General features: G+C 40.4%; 1 protein-coding gene across 1 annotated transcript in view; it reads right to left on the bottom strand.

Annotated features, from left to right (window-relative positions):
• The window catches only part of PLCB4 (phospholipase C, beta 4), a 322,936-nt gene that overhangs the window by 13,983 nt on the left and 292,338 nt on the right, over positions 1–16,615 (bottom strand). Inside the window, exons 27-32 of the mRNA XM_004687176.2 lie at positions 11,204–11,292; positions 10,047–10,197; positions 5,983–6,032; positions 5,791–5,856; positions 1,409–1,524; positions 63–138 (exon numbers count right to left, since the gene is read on the bottom strand). Coding sequence (XP_004687233.1) covers positions 63–138; positions 1,409–1,524; positions 5,791–5,856; positions 5,983–6,032; positions 10,047–10,197; positions 11,204–11,292 — 548 coding nt within the window. The remainder of the gene's footprint in view (positions 1–62; positions 139–1,408; positions 1,525–5,790; positions 5,857–5,982; positions 6,033–10,046; positions 10,198–11,203; positions 11,293–16,615) is intronic.

The following is a 16,615-nucleotide window of genomic DNA, read 5'->3' on the forward strand; positions in this document are numbered from 1 at the left end:
CTTCTCAAAAATTACAAAGTATCTTCTATAAGTGGCTGGTAGAAAAACAGTCATTTTCTTACCTTAGACTTATGATCTGATGTTAGTGTCTGAATTTTAATTTCTGTTTCTTTTTTCATTTCCAGACAATTACTTCCCCTGAAAATGGAAAATCACAAATGCATGCCAAATGTTACATATCTTCCCATTCCCACAGGCTTTGCTACACAGCTTTCTGGTGAAGACTATTTGTTCATCAAATGTAGGAGGCCATGGCTCATTGGGTAAGATCAGTTTCTCTAGCAATAGATGCATACCTTACAAAATATCTTATTGTGATTACTCAATTCAACCACTATACAAAGAGACACTTCAGACCTAACAATTATTTCATTGTTAAGGGTCTGGAGTCAGTTTCCATTTCGGTGCCTGATTTTCTTACAGCTATTTATTACTTATTCAATAAAATATTTTTGGGGATAAGAACTGGAAAATGAGTCCTCAGTCTTGAAGTGAAATTTTTAATTCTTCCATTTTGGTTCTAAGGCCAAGTTTTTGTCTTTTACGCAAGCCAGCAAGGGAGAAAATAGCATTTCTTGGCATCATAGCGTAAATTTTGCTTTGTATCCTATTGTGAATGGGGAATATATATTAGGTAATTGCCCAGCAGACATTATTGCTTATTTTGATTCTTTTTTTCCTTTCCAAACATCAGTATCATTGCTGAAACCAGAACAGGTCCTAAGTTACTGTCTTTACCATATATGCCATGGTTATTATGATCTCAGTCAGAATGCTTCATTATGTTATTGATAATGAGAAGCATTAATCTAAAAACGCTAGATCGCTCACTGAATCTGTTACTTCTTAGTGGCTGGCACTGAGTATATGTCCCCTCTAGGGTGTTATTCAGTTAGCTTGCAGCTTCAGAGATACCTCCCCGGGGTTAATTCTAGACAAAATCATTCACAGTAAATGCAATGATAGATTTTATTCAACAGTCTTATCTGTTAGTTACAGAGTCTTGTAGAATTAAAAATCGAGATTGCTTTCTTTTCCCTCTTGTGTACCACCCTCAGTATTTGTTTTCTGGCTATGCAAAATGGTTTCTGTGATTCTGAATTCTCCCAACTTTAGCTTATCCTTCCATCTCTTTTCTATTGCATTCACCTTAAAGATACTTGAATGGAGAACACATAAGAGAACTCATTATTACATCATTCATTTACAGCTATAGAGACTGAATAAAATTCATCTTTTCTATTTCAATTATTGGCTTCAGCTTAATGGTTCTCTTATTTTCCAGGAATAATTTTTAATAATGAAGACAGAGTAAAGAGTAACTTTTTCCTCCGCCTAGACAAGCAGCTGAACTGAGGGAAAAGACAATACAGAAAGGCAAAAAAGCTTCTGGAATAACTAGTATTACCCCTTCTTCTTCATTGCCTTCTCTAGAATCTTCTCATGAGTTGACTTCTCCTTGTCATACTGTGCCACAATTTTGTCAACCTGTGTGCAATGTAACTTCTGCATTGTACTGTGTTCCTGAATAGAGACAATTTTCAGTTACAAACTGGACCTTTAGAGGGGCTGATAAAATTTTATATATATATATATATATAATAGTTTATTTTTACATCATTTTGTGTATTTTTCCATCTCAGTTGCAATCCCCTTGGGCTTCCCATCACCAAATCACCCATGTGCCATCACCATAGTCCAGTGCATTTCTCTCCCCCCACTGTTTTTGATCCCATTCCCCACAAAATGTATCTGGTATATAGCTGTTCATCATTATCATTATTTTCTGTCCTGGTCTGTTATACTCCTGCTATGAGAGAAACCATCCGGTATTTTTCCTTTTCATTCTGGCTTATTTCACTGAGCATGATCCTTTCCAGCTCCATCCATGTTGCTGCAAAAGACATATGTTTCTTTTTTTTTTTTGGTTGCTGAGTAATATTCCATTGTGTATATGTACCACATCTTTTTAAACCAGTCATCTACTTTTGGGCATTTGGGCTGTTTCCATGTCTTTCCAATTGTGAATAAAGCAGCATTAAACATGGGGGTGCAGGTATCTTTTTGAATCAGTGTTTTTTGTCTTTTGGGTAGATACCTAGGAGTGGGATTGCTGGGTCATATGGAAGTTCCATGTTTAGCAGTTTGAAGAACCTCCAAACAGTTTTCCATAGTGCTTAGGGGCTGATAAATTTTACCTTTGGCTGGGCTGGCATCATTTTCAGTAATTTTGTCAGAGTGTTGGCTAGAAGTAACAGAATCTGGAGTAACAGAATCAAGGAGTAACAGAATCTGGAAATAGGAAGGATTCCAATCTCTTCCCAACATAAGAGTTTCTTATACAGGTGTATCCTCAATAAGGGCATTGCCAGCCTCTGTCTAATGAACACACTAATCTCAAAAGTCAACTCTTCCTACCTGTGGGAAAATACTATTCACCCCCAAGTCCTTTCTTTTATACATATATGTCCCCATAGACCTTCTATCTCTCTGTCTTTGTCCTGTGATCCAAGACACCTAGTTAGGCTTCTGCTCCTTCTACACATTGCTCTCAAAATATATATGTTCAGCTACCATATTTCTTCCATTTTACATGAAAATGTAACCACTCATCATATGGAGGTGCTGTGCATATTTTGAAAGGTCTTGGATACCCTCATTACATAATTAAAACTGCCATTGTGGGTTGCTACTGTCAGCTGATTTTGAACCCTCATCACTTGGGATTTTTACCAGCTTTCTTATCTTGATGCATTTACAAGGATGACAGTGTTCAGAAGCTCTGGCCTTAGCTTTATGGATATCTAGAATATTTTTCTATTTGCTGATATTGGGCTGTAAAACCTTGAAAATAAGTATTTCTTTATAGGCATTATTTCCACTGGATAATTTGGCCACAGCCAGTGAGACTTATCTCAAATTAGATTTCTTTAGCTGCTCAGCACCCAAATGGAGAAAATCAGCACGATCAGTAACATTCTGACTCTAAATGATATTTGAGGTGATATCTTAGTCTTACTCTTGAGAAACTTCACTGGAATGATATTTAAGACCAGAATGAATATAGTCACCGATTATAGAACCCCTCTCACAGGCTGATTTCCCTTGCTTGTTTATTTTAAAGGTCTATGAAAGAGTGATTTAGTTAAAAAAAAATAATTTTCTACCCAAAGTAGGCTCAACTTTAAGCAGATGTAATTCATGAACATCATCAAAAGATTTCATAAAATATAAACAGGAAAGGCCCTCCCTGGTGGCACAGTGGGTTAAAGCACAGTACTGAGAATCTAAAGCCGCTTCCTCATGAGTTCGATTCCCGCCTGCCCGGAGGTGACCACATGGCATGGCAGACCTCTCCTGACCTGCCCGCTGCTCCCCTCAGCAGTGTACTTCGTCGATCTGCCTGTTCTGTTCCCCACTCTGTCTCTGATGAAACCTCTCGCTGCCCCTGAGCCTCTGGCCTGTACCCCAGTTCTGTATGCACAAATAAAATAAAAATCTAAAAAAAAATATATAAACAGGAAAGGATTTTTAACTTTGCCAAGTAGTTCTACTGAAACTCTGAATTTTAATTAGTTTCTCAGGCATCTCATGATCATGCTGAAAACTGGTAGCCCAAAGGGTGGATCCAGACTGGAGACATAGTGTTTTATTTTTTGTTCTACCTGGTCTTTCAACAAAAGATTGAATTAATAGCTAATATCAAAACATCATGTGATCAGCACGGTCATGTAAGACTTCAGATTTTACTATTCTCCTTTAGTAAATGACACTGGCCACAGACTTGGTGCATTAACACTAGGACCCGAGACAAAAATTGCCTTCTTAAAGGACCAAGGGCCCACCATTTCTACACCTGGCCAATTTCCTTCATTCCTTTCCTGCTTAATCCCTATGGTATCTGAGCTGAATTTCTTCTTCTAACATATTACTGGGATATTTATCTAAGCTTGGGTTTTACATTTTTTCCCCTTAGGATTTAAAACATGCCTGTTTTTAAGGAAAGTAACCCTAGTTCTGGACCTCAAAGAGTCACTCTCTAGGGTAGGATTATTACCGGTTTGTCTTGTTTTCTTTTTTTCTTCTGTGTGTCATCTAACGGACACTGGAATCCTATTTCCATTTCTTTTCTTTTCTTTTCTTTTTTTTTTTTAGAGTTATTGATTTATTCATACGGAACTGGGGTACAAGCCAGAGGTGCAGGGGCCATGAGGGGCTTCACCAGAGACAAAGTGGGGGGCAGAACAGGCAGATCAACAAAGTACACTTCTAAGGGAAGCAGTGAGCGGGTCAGGAGAGGTCTGCCGCACCATGTGGATCACCTCCAGGGCAGGGTATCGAACTTGCACTGAAGTGGCTGCAGCCAGCTTGCAGTGCTGTGTCCTAACCTATTGTGCCAGGAAGGATCCCCATTTTCATTTCTAGAGTGAGAGACAACTACAAGTGTGATTGCCTGCTGCATTCACAGGTGAAAAGAAATTGACCATTACCATCTTCCATCAGCCAGGTCTTTTAAGTAGCATTGTGATCTCATTTGGGGCTCGAATGGCCATTACCCCTGTTATGTAGTATCCTAACAGCAGATCATGTATTATTTCTATGTCTTCCTTTTGTTTGTGGCAGATCCTCATATTTATGTCCATTTATTTATTCCTTTTGTCTACTCTGCAGCTAACCTTCAAGTTTGGAAATAAGCTTCTTTTTGGACCACACATTTCTATCTTAAACCATGGGGGCTTATTTCATGGATTCTCTGCTTCTCTTTAGGTCTGAAAAGTGGCATTATTTCCCCAGGCTGATATGTAAGGGCTAAGAATGCCCCATAGTAGTGAATATGCACTAAGCACTGATCTCTGCTCTTACTAGGATGCCAAGGGTGAACTGCGCGTGCTATGGTTGAGACACTGCAGCCCAGTCACCTCCTCTTCCCAATAAGTTATCTGTCCTTTAAGAGGCAGGATCTGCATTTTTCAGGCAATTGTGGGGCCTCACAAAGGAGCTGAAGGACACTAAGTGTGCTAGGAGCACCCTATTTAGGGGAGGAACTTGTTTAGAATGTATTTCCTAGACCTCTCTTGGAGATTAAAACTAAATCCAAGGGACACAGAATGTGCATTTTTGACCCTTGGCCCTAAGGCAGCATGTTTAAAAACTACTCCAAAATGGCCTTGCTGGTGGCCTACAGATTATTCCCAGTGCTTTCACAGCAATGGCCTGAGTTCAATTCCCAGGCAGGGAGCTGACCCAGATGGCACAGCAGACCTCTCCTGTCTCGATCACTGCTCTCCTTACCAATATATTTCAGTAGATCCACCTGCCTGCCTGTTCTGTTCCCTACTCTGTTTCTGGTGAATCCTCTCAAATCCCAACACCCCCCAACCCCAAACACACACACCTTTGGTCTGCATTCCAGCACTCCAACTGTTCTACACCAAAATAAATAAGTAAAATCTTAAAAATAAACAAACTAGTACAAAGAGTCTTGAGAGACTCCTGTTGCTCTGAAAATTTAGCTGTTACCTTACCTAAAAAATTTTGAAGGCTACCTCTAAAAAAAATACATACTAAAACCTTTGTAAAGGTCCATACAAATTTAGATGATAAGATGTCGGGAGATTTATGAGCGTATAGCTGTCCAGTTAGCTTGTATCAGTTTCTAGGCAGTATTTTGGCTGTAAGAAATGTGTTGGTCCATCACACAAAGTAATAGCTTAAGGTTTTCATCAGGGAGCTAAAAGTAAAAAGGTTTTAAACAAATAAATGTAGATGTGCACAGAGAAAACATGGTACCTTTGCATGTTTCTTCTTTAAAGAATTGAGCTCCTTCTGCTGTTTCTTTAAATGCTTTAAGTAAGCCTGTGAGAGAAACAAGGAAAATCTGGAATAAATTTCTGTAGCCGTACTTGGTGAGAAACAAAAATATATTGGTTTCACCAATATGTTTAATATAAAAATGCTTGCAAAATGATCAAGCAATTTTACCTTCATCTGCTTTAGATCTTCTATCCTCACTTGAGGGATAAGCTCGATACCTTCAAAAAAGAAAGTGTCATCATGCATATTAAAAATTAGAATAACTGATAACATAAAATAAACAGCTTGGAATAACATCTTGAGACTTTAAAGTTGCTTCCCATGCACTGTAATGGATTGACAACATCTTAATTTCCAATTCAAAGCAAACAACTGGACAATTAATTGACATGTTTACTGTCTTAGGTGAGTGAGCAGAACCTGAATGGGGGAATTTTTGTATGTGATTTATTGAGAGAAGGCTCTCAAGAGAAACCTGAGTGCATTTCCAACTGAAATACAGCCTTAGTCTGACCTCACTGGAGTATCTTTAGCACAAATGGTCCTTTAGAGTGGTTCTGCTTTGAGGTAAGGAAACTGAGCTTTAGTAACCTCTGAGGCTGCAGGTCTCTGAGGTTCTACATAACCTTCTGCTTCCTTCCAAGCAATGGGATATCTACAGACTGAGAGCAAATCCTAGAGTAAAAGTGCAGTTGGAACTTACAATCAGCCAATACTCTATATACTAAGAATCCTGCAACTGGAGTGAAACCAGGCTGGGCGTTGTCATGGCAACCACTATTGCCGACATATCCCCAAACATACTCTGTTTGACTGTAGATGTCCATTTTAGACGAACAAAATGAATGTGTGCTCCACTATAACTGATTTTCATTACATCCTACAGGTTAGGAATGAGATGTTCAAGGAAGACTGGCATCAAGTCCAAGGCTCTTGTTTTTCAGTTTTATTCATTTTAAGATTTATATACTCAGTGTGAGGGTGTATGGCTGGAAAAAAGAGCTTCTTGGCTGAAAGAAATCAGGCTTGTGAACTAAAGCATTTTATGACGGGATTCTGCAGGGCTACAGGGTTGCTCTCTGGTCTCCTTAGTCTGCCATTACAGTCCTGTTTTACTCTGGACAGTGGGAGACAGTGTAGCTCAGAGGAGCGAATCCTAGCAAGGCTTAGCATTCTTTGGGTCTCTATTCTCTCATCTGTGAAATAAACAAATAGGATTTGGGAACATGAAAGTTCTCCAGAGAGCTCACCAATCGAAAGAATTCAATGCTTGACCAAGAATGATAAGACTATTTTTGGGTCTTGATTTAACTAAATCATGATTATCAAGAAACTATGAAATCATAAACCTCCTGCCATCACTTGGTTTTGCATTTTTTGAAAAAGACATGGAACTTGTAAAATTGCTGTCCCCTAAAATGATTTAGTTAGAAAAAATACACACTACAGTATAGGAATTGGTACTTATTCAGTTACATCTAGAATAGTCACCAAATGTGGAGGTCTTCCATAGGTGAGTGTATAATGAGTAGCCAAGAGCCACACAGTGGAGCTCAGGAACTCAAGTTTCTATTTTTTTTTTTAAGATCTATTTATTTACACATACAGAACTGGGGTACAGGCCAGAGGCTCAGAGGCGGTGAGAGGCTTTACCAGAGACAGAGTGGGGAGCAGAACAGGCAGATTGACTAAGCACACTGCTGAGGGGAGCAGCGAGCGGGTCAGGAGAGGTCTGCCTCACCATGTGGTCACCTCCGGGGCAGGCGGGAAGTGGCTTCAGATTCTTAGTGCAGTGCTTTAACCCGCTGCGCCACGAGGGAGGACCTCAAGTTTCTATTTTTAAGTTTAAACTTAAATTTAATTGGAATAAACTTACATAGTCACATGTCATTAGTGGCTGTTACCTTGGACAGTGCAGGTCTACAGGGCTTCCCTGCTGTGAAGGTAGGGCTATGGAGTACAGTTTGGCTTCCAAAGTGTGTTGCTAGTTGGAAATGAACTAGGAGCTGAGTTTCCTTAATTCTTTATTCTTGAAATTAAAAAGGAAATCAAGCAATAGTGGTGAGGTCACTGCTGTTTTGCTATTCATCTTGGGGAAACCATTCAGAATTTCAACTCACCTTCATAGATGTGGGCTTCACTCACACACCTTGCCATTTCTCCAGGTCAGCTCAATCTAGTTAATTACCAACAGTCACCCTCTGCACTTCTTTCCCTGAGGAATTTTTTGTCTTCCAAAATCTGCTGTACCCTGCTTCTGTGGTCTAGGATTGTGGGATTGTGCAGGAGCGGGGGTACATTGCTGGTCACTCAGCACTGGTTTTCAGGCCACTTAGCTCGTTATGATTACTCATGACTTTACACGCAAGTGGGAGTGATACAAGAATCTTACACACGAACTCTTTCTCACTGTCTCTCAGAGGCTAATGTTCATAGTGACCGGTGCTGGCACAGAATGCCCAAAGCCTGTCTCATTACTTTCTTCCATGTTCTTTCCAAGGAAGAGCAGAAACACAGCTGCAGGCCAAGTGCAATTTGGGCTGCTTCTGTGCTAGCTCATTTTCTAATTTGCTTCACGAAGATCAATGCACACTTAGTTTCTGGCTAAATTACAATGCTGCATTGGTTTGGGAATCTGTCATTTTTTACATTAAACTGAAGCGCTATGTGGACTTAATTGTACAAATAGCTTGGTTTTCTTATACCAAGGACATGAAATTCACATACCAATGGGAAATACACACATGCACATTATATACTGAGTAAAAAACCATTGGGAAAAGAGAATCTTAATAAAGTAAGAATTTAGAAAATTTGGTTCACAGTCGAGGAGAACATTAAAAAATTTTAATGACCAGTATGGGCCCACCAGCCAGAAAGGGGGCCTGGGCGGTAAGAATTTGCAGTGTCAAATGGCCAGTACACTGTTCCCTGTAGAACAGCTAAATATTAGCACTTGGGACACACAATTCTTGGTGATGAACCAGTAGTGCCAGGGAGGCATAGGACAGGTTCTCTATGTTCCGGGCAGGCGGGTAAAAGAGTCTTGGAGTCTGGTGGCTTATTCAGTTTTTTTTTTTTTTTTTTTTTAGATTTATTTATTTATGTATATAGAATTGGGGTACAGGCCAGAGGTGCAGGGGCGGTGAGAGGATTCACCTGAGACAGAGTAGGGAGCAGAACAGGCAGATTAATGAAGTACATTACCAAGGGGAGCAGCAGGCGAGACAGGAGAGGTCTGCCGCCATGTGGTTACCTCCTGGGCGGGGATCGAACTTGCAATGAAGCAGCTGCAGCTGGCTTGTAGTGTTGCGTCCTAACCCGTGTGCCACCAGGGAGAGCCTTATTTAGGTTTTCGATGATCTTTCTACACCATTTGTAGTGTGGCCATCAGGTGCAGGGCAGACACAGAGGCCAGGGAGCCAGGAGGCTGGCGATCCTCCTGCCCTGTCAAGTCTTGACTCTTACCGGGCTCTCTGGTGTTCTCTCCTGATCTCTTCGCTGGGCTCTACTGCGCAGCCCTCTGCCACCCTGTCCTCACATGCTTGGTCTCTCTGCTCAGGTGTGCCCACTTAGGCATGCCCAGCCACCCTCCAGGTGTCCACTATCAGTTGCGCATGTAAGATCACAGGTGTCAATCACTGATGCTAGTCGTGGGAGGGCAGAAAAAACCCTGATATCTCCATGTACCATACAACACCTCATGATATTTTGTTTCCTTCACAGGCAACCACCTAGAGCTAGCATTCAAAAACCCATCTGATAATTTTACAAGCAAACAGAAATGATAGAAGCTGCATAGCTACCTATAACGGTAAATTTAAGGGATTCTAGCATGTTAGAACAGTTTTGTTTCTTAGGGTTTAGGAGATCACTGCCTGCCCAGGTAAGAACCCAGGTTGGCATCCTAAGGAGAGTGGAGATGGAGTTACCGAGGTTCACAGCATGGAAGTGTTTTTGCACAGAGCACATCAAATGAACCGTTTTCTCATATTCTGATTATTTTATGCGGTGTGATGAAGGTGAGGGCTTTAGCAGATGAAACTCACAAGTTGACTCCCTGGTTAAATGATGAGGGTAATCAAGCAGTTTGTCCAATCCATAAGCAACGTCTTGAATTTTATGGAGCAATGAAAATTGGCAAGATTAGCAATTCTAAATATCCTCATAAAAGATTCTTTAGAGAGTGTACAATAGCCAGAGCAGACAAGGAGCCCCAATAACTCTTTTACCTTTCTTGGCTTCCACCCCAGACCCCAGGGCAGCCGTGGTGGTTGGTCTGAGCTCAGAGCTGCTCTGAGGGGTCACGTTAGTTTTGGCAGTGTTGGCCTTTCCTTTCTTGTCATTCTTAGAGGTGTCACTGGGCACGTCCGCTATGTCACTCTGGAACAGAAAACGTTGCATTAACTCAGTGAATGACACCACAAGGTCAAGCATCTTGCACATTCTCTATTTTACTAAATTCAGTCTATACCATTCAAATTTCCCCCACTGCTTCCTACTTTCTACTCTTTTAGTGGCTCTTTGCCTGGCAAGAATAAAGATTGTGTGATGTTCTTAGGCATGAAATGAAGGATGAAGCCAAAGAAAGATTATGTAACTCCTTCACAAGATAGTCACACCTTCTCTTTTTCTTGCTAATGCACAGACCACTGTTTCCACTCAACCTACAAGTTGGTAAAGGGAGCATTTAAAAACAAAAACTGGGTCTCCCTGGTGGCCTAGGGGTGAAGTTTCATCACTAGCACTACAATGGCCTGAGCTGACCCACAGGATGCAGAAGACCTCTCCTGTCTCACCTGCTCTCCCGCCCACCCCCCTGCCCCTTAGCAGTGTATTTCAGTAAATTCGCTATTCTGCTTCCCACTCTGCCTCTGGTGAATCCTCTCATACCCTGCACCTTTGGTCTACACCCCCATTCTTCTACACATAAATAAATCTTAAAAAACAACAATGATTCAAGTGTGAACTGGAATGGGAGGAGGCTATGGGTACAAGACTGGTTAAAATGAACAATAATAAATGCCAATTTCATCAATTTATTGGATTGGGTTTGTTGAATTTCCAGTGTACAGCTAAACCTTCCAATATTTTCAATGCTCCTAAAAATGTCACTGAATGCTCCCATTTCTTTTTTTAATGGGGCAGGGGCCCCCAGATATGAGTTAAGCCATAGCTTTTAAGGTGGTGATCACATTTTACTAAATATCTATTATACTTGTGATCACAGACCTGTGAAATAATTTTGTTGAACTAAGTTCACTCTCAAAACCCCCTCTGAACTTGTTATGTTAAGTTTATTACTCTGTCTTGCTCTTATAATCAAGAAGCTTGGTTGACAATCACACTTCCCCAGCTTGGCTGTCTTGAAGTGACCACTGGTACTTACAGTTTCAATGCCCATAGCTCTCATTTGGTCTGCTCTCTTTTCAGTAATAGAAAGAAATTTCTTTGGATCTGACAAAGCATCCACAATATCTGGACAAAAAAAAAAAAATCAGGTTGTTAATGCTGTTTTGCCGAAAATGTCCTAAAAATTTAACAAATAAACTATTTCACAATCCGGACCTCCACTACGTTTTCTGTTAAGTAACGTCTCCAAAACCACAAGACAAGGCTGGGGAGGGGCTGATCATTGCAGAAAATGAGACAGTAAAGGTGAGGACTAGTAATGAAATTATTTTATCTTTGAGTTTTTCCCAAATAAAGCAGATGATGTGGCAGGGAGAGTCAAAGGAGTTGCTTTGGATTCTGACTTCTTGTGTGACTGGAAATAATGAATGCCTCAGCCTCAGTTTCTTCACCTGAAAATTAGAACGAAGGCTTCCCACCCTGCTGGGGTATTGTGAGAATTCAGTAAATGTTCAAGGTAAAAAGTACTTGAAGCTTAGCACAAGCCACTACTAAGTCTTATTCTTAGGTGCAGAATAATGCATATTTAATGCCAATTTTGGTTCATTTAATGCCAATTTTGGTTCCATGGTAGTTAAATTGAAATATTTCCCCAGGGATTATTTTAGTGATAACTTGCATTTAATAAGCAGTAAAATTCCATCTTTTCTGCAATGTTGTTTGAAGAGCTCCATGACTTTCAAGCAGGAGTTTCATAAATTTTGCATAAATTACTAGTACTATAGAGGAATAATTATTCATGTTACCTTAAAATGGTTCATAATTTACAAATTGAAAAAAATGTGTTTATCAATTTTCCCCTAGTAGAATTACCTTCCTAATTGCACTCTGAAGATAATTTCCCTCAGTTTAAACCTTTTCTTTTCATTTTATAATAGAAAATAATACATGCACATGGTAAATATTCAAATACATGAAGCAAAAAGTAAAATTCTCCTGTGAAATCTACACATACTAGGTAACTACTGTTTATCCATTTTTTGGTATCCTTAAAAACTCCCATAGGTCCCTAGCTTTTTGCACCTACTTTTAAATTTTTTGATTTTACATAGCTTAGAAATATTTGTATACCAGCAATATAGATCTAATATGTGATTATTAAAAGCTGTTTAAATGCTACATTTTCTGATTGAATATCATTCCTTTAACCAGTTCTTTACTGATAGAGTACTTCCAGTTCTTTGTTATTATAAACAGTATTACAATGAATGCTCTTGAACATCTCATAGAAAACCTTTGCATATATATATATGGGATAAACAGTTATAGTGGAATGGTTATTGGAAGAAAAGGTACTAAGGAAAGAACGAATTAAGAGGCAGTGAGCTGAGCAATGTGCTCCAAAATTCATTATCTACCCAGAACCTCAGATTATATGCTAATTGATAAATAGGGTCTTTACAATGTAATGAGTTAAGGACTGACATGAGATCACACTGGGTCAGGATAGGCCCTAAGTCAATGACACGAGTCCTGCAAGAAGCCAAGGGGGCACACAAAGACCATGATGGATGTCCCAGAGTGCAATCACTCTCTCCAGGAGCTAGCAAGAGGAAAATAAAATATTCAAGAGCTGCCAGCTCTAGGATTTCAGCCTTCTAGCCAATGGCAGCATGAGAGAATACATTTCTATTGTTTCAAATCTCCCAGCTTTTTTTTTTTAAGATTTATTTATTTATGCATACAAAACTGGGGTACAAGCCAGAGGTGTAGGGTTGGTGAGAAGATTCACCAGAGACGGAGTGGGGAGCCGAACAGGCAGATCTACTGAAATACAGTCCTGAGGGGAGTAGCGGGCAGGTCTGCTGTGCCATGTACCATGTGGGTCACCTCTGGGGCGGGGATTGAACTCGCACTCAAGCAGCTGCGGCCAGCTTGCAGTGATGCATTCATACCCGTTGCACCACAAGGGAGGGCTTCCTCCCAGTTTTTGGTAAATTTGATTAGCAATGGTGCTTGAGAAAAAACAAACAAACGAAACCCAACTCTGCTACTTAAAGTCTTGGGTACATATCTATCATGCAGTCATGTATTTAAACTTACAAAGAGGGTTTCATGTTGTTAAGAAGGAGGTGCCACCCACTCCGGAGACTTCCCAACGGCTGCCAGGTTTGATCTCAGGAATCCTAGAGCTACATGTGAGGGTTAATCTTCCTGTTTTCTACTGCAATGTTTGGTTTCAGTCAAAAGGACTGATTTTACACAATTCTGACCTAGACTTATATGTTCTAAATTTTGCAAAAATTACAGAACAATATGTAAACTAGGTCACACATCCTTTTGTGTCACATGAGATGCTCTTGCCAGCCATCTGCTGTAGGATTATGCAGGGAAAGCCTAAAAAATAATCAGAATAAGAAGCTGCAGATGTATCCATCAGTTGAGTAAATATCACAACTGAAATCTATCCTCAATTACTAATGTTCACAGTTCTAGAAGCTGTTAGGGAACTGTAGCTCCAGATCCTGAAATTCTGTCTTATTATTGCAGTCTTAATGAGATGTCTTTTTTGCAGTTTAACATACCTTTAAAACATTTCCAATGGAAGAATAATACCATTTAACTATGATGCAACGTAACAGTGTTCTTCACCAAAGAGCAACAAAAATGCACAAAGATTAAATAAGGTTTGCTTAATGAAATTATATGGAACAAAAGAAATTATGAAAGTGCTAAATGCCTTTAGTAAAGCTTAGGTTAGCAGGTTACCTGAAACCTGCTTCATTCCTGGCAATTTCAAATAACAAATTAGGTACTTGGGGACATTTAATTCTGTCATGTGGTGGCAGGTATCATCCACAGTTGGGGTTCTATTAATGTAGGGTGTGGCAAATGCCCACCCAGGACAGTGCCACCACAAATTTGAGGCAAAGGGCAAAAGAGCTTACTTAGGATTAGGGCCTGTTCTGCCCGCTTTTAAATTTGTATAACTTAGGTTCGCCTCTCTCCGTGTGCAACACACACACACACACACACACACACACACACATACACTTAAGTATGCATGTGTATCATATTCAGAGATATGTACATATGTATGTGTGTACATATATACGCACATGTATATATATCTTGAAAGAGATTTGTAATAACCACATTTAAAATAACGTATGACCAGAGTATAAGAAGCTGTGTCTCAAATATCTCATACCTCTATAACTGTGCAACTCTATTTGGTGATATTAATTTTTTTTTCTTTTCCTTAGTCAGGAAAAACATTGAGGAAGCAGTTTCATAAATCTGGTATATTCTTGGCTCAAGTTTAGCTTATTCAAGTAAACCTGGTATCTTTCTTTGGTCATAATCTGCTATTTCACAAGGTTTCTTTCCTCATCCTGGGGGGACCCTGTGGCTGACTATAGTCTACTTAGCTCATTGTTCCATGGGACGAACCATGCTGGCAAGAATTAAAGCTAAGTTCTGATCAGCACTGACTGATATGTGAATAGGCCAGTCGAGGGACGAGTCACATTACCCTCTGATGGGGAAGATGTATGTGCACGCTTCATACACCACGGGACAGACAAGGATGAGCCACAATTTCCTGAATACTCGAAGGCCATGGCACAGATGCTGGAAATTTTCTTTTTAAAAAGAAATGCAATATTCTTTTTCTCATTTGTTTCAGCTGGATTTAAAGGAAGCCTTACTTATTTGCATTTTTACAAATACCATCTATTTCAGGACTTAGAGCTAATTCCAAAAGGCTGGTCTCTCCTAGTGAAGACTTTTTCCATACCCTCTCTCCCACCTGTCTTTCCTCACACCCATACAAAATTGAAAGCATTGATTTAGACACCCCCAAGAGCTGAAAGTACATAGTGATTCCTTAACACAGACTTTAGGGGTTTTTGGCTTTTTAGGAAAACTCTTTTTTTTTTTTGTTTGTCTGTTTGCTTGTTCTTTAAGGTACTGGTACCTTGGTGGTGAACACCCATTTGGCACCTAGGACACCCCTCTGTCCCCAAAGAGCTCACTTTTGTTTTCTCCTACTCCCCATGCTACTGTTTCTGTCTAATTTAGAGATAAAAGCAGCTGAAAAATACCTGTTCATCTATTGGCTACAAAATCATAGTAATTAATATCAATAAATCCCATAATGCTGATTTTGGATTAGCTCTTTTACTTTCTACCAAGTGATTCAAGCGTCTCCCAAACTGCATATCCTAGAACACCAGAGGGCCCAGCAGGTACTGTGGTAAAGGAGCCTTTGGCTGGGTAAGATTAGGGAGTGCCCCAGCCTGCCCCTCTTCTCGGGTCTTCGCAAGGAACTATGCAACAAAAGCTTATTAAATCCACTTAGTTCTGCAGTCCCCAGTATAGTTCACCACTGTTCATCCTGCACCCCCTTTCCCACTAGGGCTTTTCTTCTTGGAGTTCTTGTTATTATTTTCTGTGGTTCAGAAGAGGCTGTAAAATGGTCTCTGTACCATTACTGACATACAGATATAAAACATTAAAATAAGAAAAAGCAACAGTGGGTGGGAAAAGCAGTTCTGGAACTGCTCCCTACACTGAACACAGAAGCTACTGTGACAAAGAGGCTGCTCTGGATTAGTGCCATTTCCAGGGGTGACTGCACCTACAGACCGAGCGGCAAAGACAACGGCAGTTCTCTGAGTCTCACTGCATTTGACAAAAGAACATGTACTTGAGCACTCCAGCCAGTTACTGCTATTTTGCTTACGAGCGTGGGAGGGAGAGAGGGGACTGTTTTACTCTATAGTCAGTAGAAAATTAAAGTTGAAAAAAATTAAACTAAGGCTTTTTGATTATTAGAAATGCCTCTCCTAAATGTTATTGTTATTATTTTTTTCATGCCAAAGTTTAATTTGAGTAGTGAAGAAAATTCATCTAGGTCACTCAGGAGCAGATGCTCTATGAAGAGGCCAGAGTTAGGGCCCTCCCTGGTGGCACGATGGATGAAAGTGCAACACTGCAAAGCCAGCTACAGACACTTTAGAGCAAGTTTGATCCCTTACCAGGGCGGTGACCCACATGGCCCGGCAGACTTCTGCTCCTGCTCCCCGCAGCAGTGTACTTTGCTGCTCCCTACTCTGCCTTTAGTGAGTTCTCTCACTGCCCCTGCACCTCTGGCCTGTACCCCAGTTCTGTATGTATAAGTAAATAAATCTTAAAAAAAGAAAAAGAAAAAGAAAGGTAAACAGGGAACTCATGTGAATGGAAGAGGCTGAGTAGGGTGGGAGATGTTGGCTGGAGACCTAGCTCAAGTTGGCAGGGGCCTGGGTGGCCCAGAGTTCAAGGCTTCTAAAGAATACTATATGTGGCCCTCCCTGGTGGTGCAGTGGGTTAAAGCACAGCACTGAGAATCTAAAGCCACTTCCACATGAGTTCGATTCCCGCCTGCCCCGGAGGTGACCACATGGTG

This window comes from Condylura cristata, unplaced genomic scaffold, assembly GCF_000260355.1.
Source record: "Condylura cristata isolate star-nosed mole 26May11 unplaced genomic scaffold, ConCri1.0 scaffold00022, whole genome shotgun sequence".
Lineage (NCBI taxonomy): Eukaryota > Metazoa > Chordata > Mammalia > Eulipotyphla > Talpidae > Condylura > Condylura cristata.